Source organism: Toxotes jaculatrix, chromosome 3 (assembly GCF_017976425.1).
Source record: "Toxotes jaculatrix isolate fToxJac2 chromosome 3, fToxJac2.pri, whole genome shotgun sequence".
NCBI lineage: Eukaryota > Metazoa > Chordata > Actinopteri > Toxotidae > Toxotes > Toxotes jaculatrix.
In genome coordinates, this window is record NC_054396.1 from 20,527,836 (window position 1) to 20,543,356 (window position 15,521).

General features: G+C 40.6%; 1 protein-coding gene across 2 annotated transcripts; it reads left to right on the forward strand.

Moving 5' to 3' along the window:
• Positions 1-578: 578 nt before the first annotated feature.
• On the forward strand, positions 579-14,807 carry igsf8 (immunoglobulin superfamily, member 8). 2 transcript variants are annotated; one of them, XM_041034716.1, is made up of 8 exons: positions 579-717; positions 918-1,082; positions 4,064-4,444; positions 5,816-6,277; positions 8,522-8,700; positions 9,342-9,594; positions 10,304-10,762; positions 12,120-14,807. In XM_041034716.1, the coding sequence occupies exons 2-8, from the start codon at positions 1,028-1,030 to the stop codon at positions 12,245-12,247; spliced, it is 1,917 nt and encodes a 638-aa protein (XP_040890650.1). In that variant the 5' UTR covers positions 579-717; positions 918-1,027; the 3' UTR covers positions 12,248-14,807. The 2 variants fall into 2 exon arrangements, with proteins under 2 accessions (XP_040890650.1, XP_040890651.1); XM_041034717.1 differs by having other exon boundaries at positions 585-717; positions 922-1,082.
• The last annotated feature ends 714 nt before the right edge of the window (positions 14,808-15,521 follow it).

Genomic DNA, 15,521 nt, shown 5'->3' on the forward strand with positions numbered 1-15,521 from the left:
AACTACACCTAAATGTGTAAAGTAGACAAAACTAGCTCCACATTGACCTGTTACAACAGTAAGATACTACTTATACGTTAATGCATCAGTATTAACAATCAAGTTGTGTAGTATACAATAATAACATTAGCCACAGGAGCCCTTTTTCTGCAGCAGAAGTACTTTTGATACTTAATATTTTTTCTGATTATACTTCTGTACTTTTACTTAAGACTTTTGTTATGATGGATTATTTTTACCTACTTCTTCCACCACTGTTACTCATACTTTACATAAACCATTAACCTTATAGGGCCTTTTCTACAGGGCGGTTACATGTGTTTTGCTCTGGCGCCCCCTTGCGGTTCGACGTTTTTTAACCGCCCTTTTCAACACTCTATTATCATTGGTTCAAAATGCCATCGTCCCTCTCTTGACCAATGGCACCAGTTTGACATCTATTTCCCACATGCTTTTTTTTTTTTTTTTTTTGCAGGGATGCTCCTCCCTTTTTGGTTACCAACCCCCCCCCCCCCCCCTCCTCCTCCTCCTCCTCCTCCTCAAACACACACAGACACACACACACACACACACACACACCCTAACCCCCTGTGATGCCAACCACTCCATAGCTGTACTGGACGGCATGCCTGACGAGGCGGTATAATCTAAACGCAAAGCGGGATATTATGGACCAGCCGATGTGGTGACGGAGATGCGACGGTGCATGAAACAAAGGTGATTAAATCCGCAGCTTTGCACGTTTATTCTTGTACTAATATTCATTCGCTGTGCAGTTCGCCGATGGCGCTAACTCTCCTGTCTGTCTGTCTCTGTGTAATCAGTGCTACATTGTCACACATTAGTATTTACATGTCTGTTTGTTCTTTTCCACCTCACCAATAATCCGTTCATGTCTTTCGATCCCTCTTTTGAAGACAGTCGCTCTCCACTGCGGGTATGAACTATGATCGGCGATAAACGGTCACAGGAACACACAGAGAGAAATCTGACTCAACATAATCCGCTGTGGACATCGGGGGGGTAGATGAGGACCATGATGGCTTCGATGAAAACAGCATTATTCGTTTTTCTACACTGGGGTGAGTGCAGCCGCGTCTGTATTGTACCCGTTTGCTGTGTACACAACGACAAAACCGCCTCGCCATCTGTCACACGGACATGCATTTGCATGATTGTTTCTTCAGGCCTACCAGCCAGACATTTAATTTAGAGATCATGTGCCTTATTGTTTTTCACGCTTTAGTTTTTTTTGCCATCTTTTAGCCGTGGTCTGCTGTGCTGGCTCGTCCATGGGGCTGTTATCAGCATCTCTCAGATTCCTGTGGTCTGTGGTCATTTTTATTACCTGCAATCCAAGAGCAGAAATGACTATTAGGGCACTTCGCTATCAAACAGACATCACTTTCATATTGTTTGATGAATGCTGAGTCTGGTGTGCCACAGAAACAGGTGTTTGTTTTGCCAATAAAGTCAGTTCTTGGTGTCACATCCAGGAAGTCTCAAAAGTTTTTCATGTTATTATATTTCTTTGAACTTTTTTTTATAGCCTGAAGTTTTTATTGTTTTACTATGGTCGTTTTTATGTTTTTGCCACTTTGTTTGTCCCTTCACTGTGGCCATTTCTGTTTATTGACTTGCTTCATGGGAACTCACCAAAGTAAATTCTTATCAGTGGCTGATGAAATGGAATTAAAGTTTTGAATTTTGAAAATTGAAATTGAGTGACAGCGAATAAAAAATGTACCTGCTGATAAGATGAGGCGTTCAGGAAGAGTTAGCTGTTGAAGGTATTTTTGCAGAGGCGGTATATCGTAAGAGAACTGACAACTGACTTCCTTGGGACAGAATTGTATGGTGGTCCATCATTATTCTCTTTATGGGTTCTTGATAAGAAAATTGCCCCCCCCCATACAGTATCTAATCCAGACAGAATTGAGCATTGTGCGTTGTAGTGTCCCCCAGCCCTATCAGTCCAAGCCCAATGTTAATTAGGAGTTGATCCGCTTAAGCCTCCCACTAGTCTCCCATGTCATTATCTATGGGCGTGTTGTTATCGGGCCATGCTTCAGTCCAAGAAGGAAGCTCCAGTTTTTTTTAGGTCTGACACGCACAGAGACACACATACACACTTAGGAAGGGCCAGAATTCACCCATCTAGTATTTCTAGTTGTTCAGGTACTTATCCGTTGTAGGTGAAGTAAATGGGCGTGGAAGCTGGTGCAGATCTTTGTTCATTGTCAGTTTTTGGGTGTGTGTTTGCCGGGTGTTACAAATGAGATGTATCCTGACGTAACAAATGTGATGAGATTGTTCTTCAGTTTTTGGCACCGTTAGCGTTGGATAGCATATTATAGCATATTTAAACTTTTAATGACAACAACAACATCCTACGGTTTGCTATCAGTTAAACATAACACCAGAAAGAAATTGCCTTGCTGCAGCAGACAGACATTTACAGACTACTTTTCTCATCAGATTACCTACACAAAAAACTTCAACAACCCCATCACCGGCCTTGAAATAAATCTATTACATAGTTTGTGCTGTTAGGAAGTGAAACAAATTTAGTTATAAAAGGATGATATTTCTTCAGATCTGTTTCTGTGCATTTATGCCATCTCAGATTAGACTTACTACTTTGAAAAGAGGAAATTATGTGCTTTACAATGTGGGAAATTCCGTTTCATGTTACCTTTACTTTTGACTGACTCAGTATCAGTATGTGAATATTTTGGGCCACTTCCCTTATCATGAGCACTAGTCTCATGAGAAGTTTCAGTGCCACAGGCACTGAAAGAGGGTTTCAGTGTTGTAACTGGTCTCAGGGAGAGGGGGGAGTGTGGCTATGCAACCAGACAGTGAACCCCAGTAAAATACAATGACACTCGAATCTAGAAGTTGGTCTCTGCCCTGAGGCCTTCACACTGAATATTTTTGCCCATAACCAGAACACTGAAAATCTGCCATGTTACCAGAATCCCACTTAACTGTAAAGCGATGAGGATTAAAGTCTTTCCCCTCAGTTTCAGTGTGACTTGCACTGAAGATATCAGGTTTAGCTCATTCCAGTGTGACCCACCCAGTGACCTTTTGTTTTCTGCGTTTGGATAACTCAACAGCAACACCTTTTTCTAAATACAAAAACACAGCTGCTCACAATAATCCACAGTTTCATGGAGACCTACAAAGTACGCAGACCGTTCACCTGCCTTTATCTGCAGAAGTTTGGCAGAGTGTAATGGCTCTGTTGCTGCATTTGGGAAAGACATGCTGCTGTTGAGTTGTTCAGATTTATATGTTAATAGGATTGATCAATAATCGATCGGTTGATCGTCAGAAAATAAAGATGTAACTAATTAATAATCAATGAACCATTCAGGTCATTTGTTAAGACAAAATGCCAAACAGAACCTGATTCAGCCTCTGAATTGTGGACATTGTCCTGCTTTTCTTTTTTCTTAGGTTATAGTAAATGCTAAATGCTTCAGTTTTAGACTGTTAACATGTGACCTTAGGCTTTAGGAAAAATGGTGGACATTTTTTGAAGCTATTTATGTCATTTTACAGACCAAACAATTACTTGAGAAAATAATCAGCAATTGATAGTGAAAAGGTTCGTTGGTTGCAGGCATGGTGTGAAATACAGTATATACCTACATGTATTACTATAATTGTGGCACTCTTTGTAAGACTGCAAACTAGTTTTTCTTCTTCTTCTTTTTTAGAGGAATCTTTCTTTAAATCCAAGCCCCAATAAAAATAATGAGAGAATGAGAAAAGAATCCCACTGAGATGATTGTATTTAATTTATTAAACGCGCAGTTGTCTTCACATGGAGCTGGCCCAGGCCCAGCCCGAGTGTTTTTCTCCACAGCTATTTAATGTATTGATTCCCTGTTAGTCATCAGCCCAGGATATTGATCAGTGAGTCTGTGTACTAAACATGCTGCGAGGCAAAACTGTGACCCACAACACAAAGTGATATTGTTACTGTTTTCAATCTTTCCCGCTCTTCTCGTCTTTCATGCTCTTGCCATCTCTTCATGTTTTTCTTTCACAGTGCTCCAGTATGCTGTGTGTCGCGACGTAACTCTTCCGAAAGGACCCCTCTACCGGGTGGCAGGGTTCTCCCTCTCCCTGCCTTGTGCTGTATCAGGATATGAAGGCCCACGTACGCAGGACTTTGAGTGGTTCTTGTACAGGGATAATGCCGCTGGGAGGCAGATGGGAGTGGTGTCCACCAGGGACAAGGGTTTCCCCTATGCTCCGTTCCAAGCCCGGGTGAGGAACGGGGAGGTGAGGATAGAGAGGGACTCTGGGGACATGGTCCGATTGGCGATCCAGAGACTCCGGGCAGAAGATCAGGGTAATTACGAGTGCTACACACCCAGCACGGATAGCACCTACCAGGGGAACTACAGCGCCACTGTAACTGTAAAAGGTAAGATATGGGGACTGTTGATACTTAAACCTGTCTCTGGGTCTCAGCTTCAAGCTCATTGGTTGCTATTGAAATTCTGAATACGTAGTTTTAGTTTTTAATTAAATTAATTAAACTGGGGTAAACAGAGGTAAATCATGCATTTTCACTGGGAGTGTTTTCAGCTGTGAATTTGGTGCATTAGGGAATTCTTTTCCTTAGCAAGAATCTGTATGTGGGTTACACTCAAAATAAACTACAGTGGCCATGATTTTAATGAAGGAAAATGTCTCCCAGTGCAACAATGTGGCTCATGGTTGTGTTATTAATCGTTTTTAGGCTGCAGTAGATCTCTATGGCACAGAGTAATGAGCTTCTTTCTGTTCTTGTTTTGATTTTGTTTTTTTTTAGCACCTACAGCTGATTATTGCATCTTTATTTTGTGGGGGTTTTAATGGAAATGTGTCTGTAGCACAGAGTATCAGAACATGTCAAGTATCACCAGCTGGCATCACGTATCTGGTCAGATTCACAATCCTATAGACTTATTCTTTGATCAGATTTATTTAAAAATGTGCCTGCTTGTGTTTAGCCTTTTGAAGTCAGTGGCATGAGAGGTGTCACAGAAAACCTGATGATATTTCTGAAAGCAAGACAGTGGAAAAGATTTTCATTGGCATAAGTAACACAGATCTTGTATTACATCACCAACCACTATCACAAAACTTTAAACGATGCCCAGCCCTTGTTGTGACTAGTTGACAGTCATAGTTCAATGGGGACATCTTCATCTTTTGTCGTGATTGTATGAGATAAGATTTTTTCAACAACTTTGCAGTTTATCAGCCAGATGGATGACATTTTCCCATGATTAATTCTACTATGTGTTTAACTTGGTGCATGATGACATGCCTCATTCTAAGCTATTATTTATACTTACCATCTGGACTTTGTACTCTGCTTCTTCTTTTCTGTTTCTCTTTCTCACTACAGACTTGTTACACTTCCTCTAAGATCCATTTGATCGGGCTTTCCAAAATATTCTGGCAATTTCATGCCATTCCTATGGTTACCAAATCTGTTTCTGTTCATCATCTTGTTTGTGTACTACTAAGTTTGTGTTTGTGTTTGAGTCTTAGTTTTGCAGCTCAGTATGTGATTTTCACAACAGTCTGCTAATCCGCCTTTCTTTAGTGCCCAAAGCCAAGGGTGGTAAAAGTCATGGAGTCACTCTCAGCAACCTTATTTCATAATTTGCCTCAGGGTTCTAAACATAGAAATATCTGAACAGCACACAGGCAATAGAAATTAAATTTGCCTCAGTTTTTTTTCTCTCATCTGGCTCCTGCAGCAGCTTGATGTAATATAATTGTCTGTCTGTGTCTTCTTCAGTGATCCCTGACACACTCCAGATCAGCTACTCCCGCTCACTCACTGGCCAGCCGATGCCGGAAGGGGCTGAATTAACACTGACATGCTCAGCCAGCATCCAGTCTGAGCAGCTCACCCATCTGTCCATCACGTTTGGGAAGCGTAACGGTGGAGAGGGTTCGGGGATCGGAGCTGGAGGAGAGGTCAGCACCGTTAGAGAGATTATCTCCATCGACAACATGCTGGGGATCGTCCCCGGACGTTCATACAAGAAGCGATACGATGATGGAGAGATCACGCTGGAGAAGAGGAACGGGGAGGGCGGGCAGGGCGTGTACGTGATGAAGATGAGAGCGGTACAGCCAGATGACACCGGCTCGTATTTCTGTGAGGCCTCGCAGTGGATTCTGGACCCTGATCGATCGTGGCAGAAGATTGCACAGAGGACGCTGGATGTTGGCAACTTGACCGTTCAGCAACTAGGTCAGTGTGACATAGACACTATGCCAGTCTTTGTGCTTGCATTTGCCAAAACTATGACAACATGTATGAAGTGCCAAGGTCATACCGTAGCATGAACATTGCACAACATCGGATTATTTTGTACTGTGATTGTACATACATTTGAAAGACAGAATAAAAGTAATAAAATCTTACTGCTGTCAATCTGTGACAGAGTGAACCACGGTAAGGAAAGAGGGCATCATATAATAAAATTGGCTGCTCCAGTTACAGAGTAAATGTGCGACAATAAAACTAAAACATCTGAAGTTTGGTTTCTACTCGTCACTTCAAGGCTCTTGATTCTGTCTCTGTTGTTGCCAAGGAAGTGGCGTCAGTCGGCCTGGACTTCTACTGCTGTTGAGTACATTGGACTCTTTCCAGATTGGAGAGTCAGGCCCTGGGTGTTTGTGTTACTTAGAGCTTAACTGAATATCAGGCTCTGCTGGCTGGCTGACTCAGCAGTTTACTGACAGGATGGATAGGCAGCTGATTAAATAACTGGATGCACATCTGTATTTAACTTGTTGCCTTGTTTGTCGGGTGTTTTGATGCAGTAAGTGTTGGGGTTTCTGATTAGCTGCATGCGTGGCTTGATGGACATCTTACCGTTAGATGAATCTGCCTCTTATTTTCTTGATTAATCAAGTAATCCTTTGGTCAACAAACACTAGAAAACATAGAAAAGCAGCAAATTTTCCCATTTGAGAACCTGGAACTATCAAATATATTGCACTTTAGTTCGAAAAATTTGTTTAAACATCAAAATGGGCACCAATTAATTATCTGTCTGTTGGGTATTTGCAGATCTACTTGCTGCTCTGTCTGCTGTCCAGCTACATGACTGACAAGCTAAATGTTCAGCTCTCTTGCTGATTATCCAGCTGGATTTGATAGGTCGATAGCAGGCTGGCTGGGCAGCTGGATAACTGCCTGTTGCTTTGCCGCGTGGCTCAATTTAATTTCTAAAGTGCTTGTGTAGATCTGAAGGATTAAGTAATCTTTTCTCCCACCTTGGCCTCAAAGAGGATGACTGTCTTTCTGTCAGACAGACGTGTCCATTGCTGTCAGAACAGCAGTCCTACCTCAGACACCTACTGGAAAGGGAAGTTAACCCCATGCGTACATTCTTGAAATATTTGCTCATAGGAAGCACTGTTAATGTTTTACCTTCCCAGCCTCTCCCTTGTGCATAATATTTTAATTTTAGTTAGATTAATAGGAGTCTAAGACTCACACACAACTGAGCATGAAATTCTGAATTCTTTTCTTATTCTGTCCAAATGCGTTTTCATGTTGTTTTTTTATTCGTCTTTGCCAATGAAAGTGTAACTACGTACCGGAGCTAAAAGTTATTTAGGTAATTTTTTTTCTCTTCAGCAATAAAATGGAAGCTGAAGTTGAGGAATTTGAACTCAAGCTCATCAATGCGTGCATTGTTTCTTATGGGCACTCGCTGACAAGCACTACTTAACTGTATATTGTGTTGTCTGAGTAATACAATGGTCTGACATGTCTGCTTTTGTCTGCATAAATAATGTGTCTATTATTGAGCAGATCTGTGTTTAGAGAAGTGTTGTGGCTAAATGAGGCTTTGCGCACACAATAGATCAGTGTTGATATCTTCTAATTATACCAGGGTATTAATAACATTTCAATTCATTTAAAAAAGTTGAACATACTCATTAGTGCTATGTTTTTTTTCTACTGTTATACTTCATTTATATCTTTGAATAGAAGATATATAAGATAAGGTCACTTCATCCTTTATTTAGCAATATCAGGAAATACCAGTATAAATAAAAAAAAAAATCTTATATAAAATCTTTTATAATCTCATATAATGAAATAACAATCAGTGAGAATTTGTGTTATATTTATCCAAACTGTTATCCTGTTTGAATAAATACAATTTGATTATTTCTCTGTTGTTGCCGGATAAGGTTATGGAAAAGAATAAGTAAGAGTCTAATAAAAATGATAGTGGTGTTTATGTAAACAACATTTAAGGCATTTTTACTTGGTTAAGGTAGTAATCCATTTTATAGTGGCAATATGTGATGGACTACTTTCCCTCAGAAGTGATTCTCGCTGTGCTGTGTATCACTTCCTGTGAAGATTTTTACTGTCACAGTCACAGTGCTTGTTTGAGGCTCCACACCAAGGAGGATTTCTGGTGCTCAAAATTTTATTAAAGTCTCTCCCTCCATCTCTTCCTCTCTCTAGCGGAGTCTCTGAGTGTAACTTCCTCGCCCAGAGGGGAGGTGACCCTGCAGATTGGTTCGCCTCTCATCTTGACCTGTGAGGTGTTAGGGCTGCCTCCTGAAGTAAACTCGGGCCTGCTGGTTCAGTGGATGAAGAGGGGATCTGTGAGCAGCGCCCTAGTTGGTACCGGGGGAGTTGAGGTACTGTCATTCTCACCTCTCACTTATTTAAAGGTTACAGCTCACGGTGTTTGGCTGCAGGTAGTAGGGTCACTTAGAAGTCTTGGTGTGTTTGTTTTGGACCTGCACACTGTGGTTGAGGTAAAAGTAAAAGTACTTAATTTAAGTAGATGTACAGTAATTCTGTTTTTCATTATATTCATTTGTTCTTGTATAAACACATGCCCAAAAATGAAGCAACAGATGAAACATTTCACATCAAAATTGTAGTATCACGCCTGAGCAAAGTCTGGGAATGAAACTGAAGATGATTAATTGAAAAATAACATATAATAATCAACAGACATTTTTTTTGTCAGTTATATTATATGTGGTTATTCATCAGAAATTACAGGTAAGTTTGGCATATTTTTGGTTCTGGTTCAGTTGTTCAAATTTTGAGAAATGATGCTTGAAATTTTTTCGCTCAAGTGAAGAAACTGACTTTTAGTTCTCATGACATTGGTGTTTGCTTGAAGTCATCAATCTAGTAAGCCATGGCACAGTTTAGGAAATATTTGGCAATAAAATAAAGTATTCACAGTTTCTAGTAAATGGCTTAAAATAAATCAGATTTCAATTTACACTTTAACACATAGTGACACATTGTATTTCATTTTAAGGTGGAGGTGGCCCGGATGAGCCCTGATGGTGTTGTGAGCTGGGGGGACGACCTCAGCAGAGCTAGTGGCGGCTCTATGGAGAAAGTGGCGGATGGGAGGTACACTCTGAAGCTGTTCTCGGCCCGGCCCTCTGACACAGGGGTGTATCGGTGTGTGGTGAGCGTGTACGCTGGAAGGAGAAACCCCAGCCCGTCTACGCCAGCAACTCTCACCCAGAGGTCTGAGGGAGTCACCGTCAACCTGAAGACCAAAGGTGAGAGGTGCTACTACTTGTGTCCTCAGTGACACACCGGCTTCATTTCTATAGGTGAATATATTACATGTAGAGTAAAAAGAAGGGTTATCATAAGTGTTTCTATTTGAAAAAAAGTAAATCTGCCAACTACAGTTACTGGATTTCATCAAAGTGTTATTTTCTTTCCACTGCTAACTACATTTTCTCTTCTGGAGCTGCTTCATTGTTTTGGTCGGAGAAAGGGTTTTTGATTCACAGAGTGTCTTGGTGGCCCAGGGGTCTGGGCTGTGAGCCATTGGGCTGCAATGTGTTGGGTTCAAGTCTGCAACAGGACCTCCAAAACCCAATCTGTCCCAAGATTCTAATAAATATGTACAATTTCTAAAACATTCATAGCTGCCCTCAAAATCTTGATTCATGTTATGAAATATTTTACTTTAAAGTTTACTGTATGGTTTTACTGAAAAAGAAAAAAAGTAATAAGCTAGTGTCATATTCCAGTGATTGTTTGGCTCAAGTGTAGACTGCCAGAACTTGAATCTGTGGTTTGACTTTCCTCAAATGCAAGTTAGCAAAACTCGGTTTATTAAGTTTAAGACCTTATTAAGATTTTTGCTGAAAATGCAAAACATCTGGTTTACCGCAGATGAAAATCATACATTTCAGTTTTGCTCCCAAACTGACACATATATCTAGTTTACCCTCTATAAACCATTTACTTTCACAGATGTGCTGGTCTCAGCTGTGGCTCAGCTCCCTCGAGGGCCCCTGTTAAAAAGAGGCAGCACCATCACCCTCATCTGCAACGCCACCGTGACAACTACAGGTCCCGCCGAAGCTCAGGTGCTGTGGCTGCGGTGGCCAATCCCTGAACCAGTTATCAATAAGGGAGCGAGTTCAGCATCTGATGTTGCTCCGCCAGTCCCCACTGTTGTAGAAAAACCCAGACGGATAGCTGCTCTCAGGTACGATGGTGTTGCAATCATCTACGCCAACGGCAGCGAGGTTAGCATTGACCGCCTGTCAGCTGTCAGCTACCGACTGAGGGTCCACGCGGCGACAATGGATGATCAGGGCATGTATGCCTGTCATGCCGAAGCGTGGGGCAAAGACCCGCATGGCGGCTGGTACAACACAGGGGTCAAAGCAGAGTCAAATGCAGTGACCGTTTACCTGTACGCCAGAGGTAAGTGTCTCCTACTGGGTGTTTTTTTTTTTTTTTTTTTTTTTTTGGTAATTATCATAATCATCTTGGATAAATGTGAGCCGTTACAAACAGACTTCATTTACTATTCACAGTCCTTCACTTACAGCCACACTGCTTTTGGGGTTTGTGGGGCAAGTGTTACTCTTTCACCTTCCCCACCAAGATTTAATCTGGTTGATTGGGGATCGAAGTGACAAATCAAACAGGGTTAAACTGGCGGCCTTTGGTCAGTAAATGTCACATGAAAATTTCCAGCATTTACTCTTTGACCTTGAATGTTGCGTACACATTTTTAGTAGATTGATTACTCTCAACATCCTTCCTTAGCAGCTTGCTGATAATGGTTCCCCTCGATTTACATTTTAAAGATATAGATATGCACTTAGTCTCACTTGTTCCTGCCCTGAATACCTAAAATTGTGATTTCCTGACAGCAGCAATTTAAACTTAATGAAAGAAAACGAGTCGTGGTCCTTGGGTTCAAACCTTGATTTGCCAGTAAGGCTGCTAGTTTGTCAAGCTGAGTTTTTTTTTTTTTTTTTTGAAGCCATTAAACATTTGGCATTTTTACTTGGGGAAAAAATTAAATTGCTTTATGCTTTTTATTTATTATATTTTTATTGTACCATGACCTGTTTCTGTATGGAATGGTGCTGTACGGATAGAATTTCATTTGACTTTGAAATAAATGACTGAAATTATTAATCCAGTACCAAAAAGGTTGCAGATTAATAATACATTCGTTTGATAATATATTCATTTGGCCACATGTGTATCTTCTACATCTGGAGGTGGTTTGAGTGAAATGATCTTCAGTGCATCTTAGGCACATTTTTATTGTTATGAAGATTATTAAGATTATTTGCAGTCTAAAAATGTAAGTATAATGTATATATAAAATATTTGTCAAAAGTTAGTTGACCTTTTTTTCGTTTAACATAGAGTACACAGGTCTGGATCCCAGGCTGAAACTAAATGGACTGCTCTAGATAACAGAATCACCAGAGCAAACTGTGCTTTTAGTTTATCCAGCAGCACAGTCCATTAACTTGGTGTTCATCAATATGTGTGCTGTCTGTATTAATTTCAACCAAACAAATCCATTTACCCAAGGGCAACATTTTTTTCCTATGTATTTGACATTTACTCATGTGCAATTAGATTAAAATGAAAGCAGGGTTGTGCATATCTATAAAGTTAGAATTTCAAATCATCCTGTTCCGTTTTCCTTATTTAAAAGAAAATAAGTAATAATTTTCAGTGATAAACAGCACTTCTGCTGTCTTCTTTCAAACGCCAGTTTACATCACTTCATCCTTCCCTCTCATTTCCCCAGCTGCTGACCTCCTCCTCATCCCTTTGGTTGTCGGAGTCTCCTCTGCCTTGTTCGTGGGCATCGTCATCATCGCAGCAGTAACCTGTTGCTTTATGAGGCGCCTGGCAAGGCAGCGTGCTCGGAAATAGGTGTCCACTGTCTGTCCTACTGTCTGAAATCTGACTGGTCATGAAGAGGTACAAGGAGGCGATGCATGGGACTTAATGGATGAAATGGCCAAGAAAGAACTTCAAGGAGAAAATGAAGTGAAAAATAAGTTTTTGTCACTTTGTTAGCTGATTTTCTGTGTTCTGGCCTACCTGTTTAACAACCAATGCCAAAAGATTCTGTTTTTGTATTATCTTGTATTTTTATATCCAAACCTTTCGCTGAAAAACAATTTATTTTATGATTTCTGCATCACACGCCAGTAGGTGTATTATCCTAGATTTTTGGGGCCTCCACTTCAGCCACAACTCTCCATTCCTCAAGTGGGCTGAGACTTAAAATTTTTTGACACCTGTTTACATGTTACTCTAACCCACCTTTTTAAAGATCCCTTTGTCCCAGCTTATATTTCTGTTTTAACTGAATAAAGGTCAGAATACAAAGGCAAGATTTTTGTGACAGAGTCAAAAGTAAATAAGGTACTGCAGGTATTTTTTTACTTTTTATTTTTGTTACAGAATGATGTTACCAAATGTTACTCAGCCCGTCATATAATGGTACTAGTTTCATACGAAACAAAGAACTTTCTGTTTTCGCAGATTGTTTGTTACTGCTCCAGTTGTTCCTCCTTGAAACTGCATGTTTTCGTTTTAATACAGAAACCAACAATGTCGAAATGTATGCTCATTGCATTATGCTCTAAAACTGCCACTGACGGTCACACGAATGCTAATGGGGGCAGCCTCCAGAAACTTAATATGAACGGGGACCTTCCACTGCCTGCAGTCCAGCATCATTCTGCATGTAAACAAAGTCTCTGTTACTTAATAAGGAAAGCGCTGGCTGGGTACTTTCTGAAGCCAAGACCAATTGAGTACCAATTCTAAACACAAGCATTCCTCGCCTGTGACGCTTCACGCTGTAGTGAGCTTTCTATACGGACTTGTATAGATTTGACAAAGAGAAATGGAAGAGATATCCATTATGCACTGACTAAAATATGTAAATACTCTATGGAGTTTAGCTGTTTTTATTTTTCTTAATGTAAGTAAGACTATGCTGTAGCGCCATGTTTGTCTTTGACAAAGCACCTGTGTTTAACATTCTGCAGCAGTCTGCTCTGCTCTTTTGAAGCACTTGGAAAAAAAATGGGACTGGGACCAAAGCCCCTTAGTATTCTTCACTTACTTGATTTTCTTCCAGCTTAAAAGTCTTTGCTGTACTTGAGTGCATACTTTTGAGTGTCCTTTTTATTTTTATTTTTATTTTTGTTTGTTTTTTTGTGCAAATAAATGGTTCCTCTGCTCTTGTCAAGTGACTGAGATAGAAAAACTGTACTGTGAAAAAGAATTCCCTGTGTGTTACACTGAGTGACAAGAAAATGCTTGTGTTTCATGCTGTTTGGGATACTTGTCCCTGAGGTCAAAATTCCCTCAGCACTGCAGTCATATGACTAGATAGTTTAGTGGAGTCTCACTATAGTCGTCATCATAGTTATCATGTGGTTCAGGCCACACATTTCTACTGCCAAGACCTATTATGTCTACAGCCCCCGCTGCTAGCCCGCAGAAATCTGTTGGACAGATTTACTATGTCTGCGTACTTAAAATGAGTGAAATCCATCCTCCTCTTCCTGTCGAAAGTAACACTTAAGAAAAGCTTGGTCATGCAAGCGTGGCCGCATTGTGTGATTTAAGGTTAGATACATGTTCGTGGAACGGAGGAGGAAAGTAAAATTTGTTGTTATCAAGCACATGGCTCTCTCATTGAAATTATCTAAGGCCCTTTTTTTTCCTTTTGGCTTTTCTAAATTTGCTTGCACTGAGCTATACTTTACTGTCTCAGTGTCTCTTGACTGTCTGTCTGTCTTTGTCTCCTGGTTGGTTTTCGATGTGAGAGTCCCTGTAAATCTGCCCTGTCCTCCCGAACCTGCGCTCCCTAAACCCTGATTATAAATGTTGTTCACGAACATTAGGGAATAAAATCACAGCTCTGCTCGCTTCCTGAGCCACTTTGTTCCAGATCAACTACTCAAAGCTGATTTGTTCCCCAACATACCCACCCACTACATGATTACACACTTGCACACATACACACACACACACGTGCACACAGCAGCAGCAGCAGCAGGACAGTGCTGGCTGGCTGGCATTTCAGATGGAAGTGAGTGAGTATCTGCGTGTTCTTCTCTTAATCCCTGTTTATGGCTGCAGTGTCCTGCTGCCCTTCCCCCCCTCTCCCAGTGTATGTTTCAGTGCAGTGTGGCTCAGTTCCCTGAAAATTACAGTCAGCTGTAAGAAGTGTAGTGCATAGCATGCAAAGTGTGAAAACTGTCTAAGTTGTGCTTTTGTTTAAAGATGTATTAATCCCTTTAATGAAGGTGTTATGTTTTGTTTGGATTGTTTACTCATGCTTTAATACCGCTGCTCCTGAATGCATCGTGCTGCCATTGAAATGTATAAAGGCGGGTTATCGCTCAGTTTGTTTCTTATGGTGCTTTGGCAAACTTGCCAGCTGATAAAACCAATAAACCACTCTGGATTTATAATGTCTCTCTGGTTTTATTTGTTCCTTAATTTTCCACTGCTGTGACAAAAGTCTGTTTTCCAGCAGAGAACTCGAAAATGTTCGTGTCAGAGGCCACTGGAGACATCTGAGGTATTGCAGGACATTCTTCAAGGAAGAAAATAATCCAGTTTGAAAAAGTGTTCATGTGCTAGTTGAGAATATTTTCCATCTATATAGAATGAAAAAAAACCCCAAATTATTTCTTGTGGTTGCTGCAATTCAAAGTTCAGCCCAGCCAAACAGAGCTTTGTATTTCAGCTCAAGTTAACTCTCAGAGCTTTGTTGATGCAGACAACATGAAACATTTGTTTTATGTGGTTATGGAATAAGATCTACATTTGTTTGACGATGAAAAACTATTCTTTTTATTGATCTGTATGTAATATATTTTATATGGCTCATAATGAGTTGAAAAATTCCTCATGAAATGAAAAAAGAAAAACAACCAGCTCATCCAGAACCAAAACACTGGTTTAAATTGCACTTTCATTTGTCTGTCAGACAGAACCAAGTCAGGGAGTAATGTACAGTAGAGTGAGTAAGCAGAAGCTGTGAAAGGCTGACAGCGGAACATAAAGCTTGATGCATTTATATTGGCTGCACTGCCTGATCATTATCTCAAAGGACAGCTTTCAGTGTATTCATTTATTGTGTAATCAATCCATGTATCAAGTCACTGAGAGTGCA

Bases quoted from the DNA above. Each gene is read 5' to 3' on its own strand.
- igsf8 (XM_041034716.1), top strand. From the start codon at position 1,028: ATGAGGACCATGATGGCTTCGATGAAAACAGCATTATTCGTTTTTCTA. The intron at 1,083-4,063 runs GTGAGTGCAGCC...TTTCTTTCACAG, and splicing joins ATTCGTTTTTCTACACTGGG to TGCTCCAGTATGCTGTGTGT. The intron at 6,278-8,521 runs GTCAGTGTGACA...TCCTCTCTCTAG, and splicing joins CTTGACCGTTCAGCAACTAG to CGGAGTCTCTGAGTGTAACT.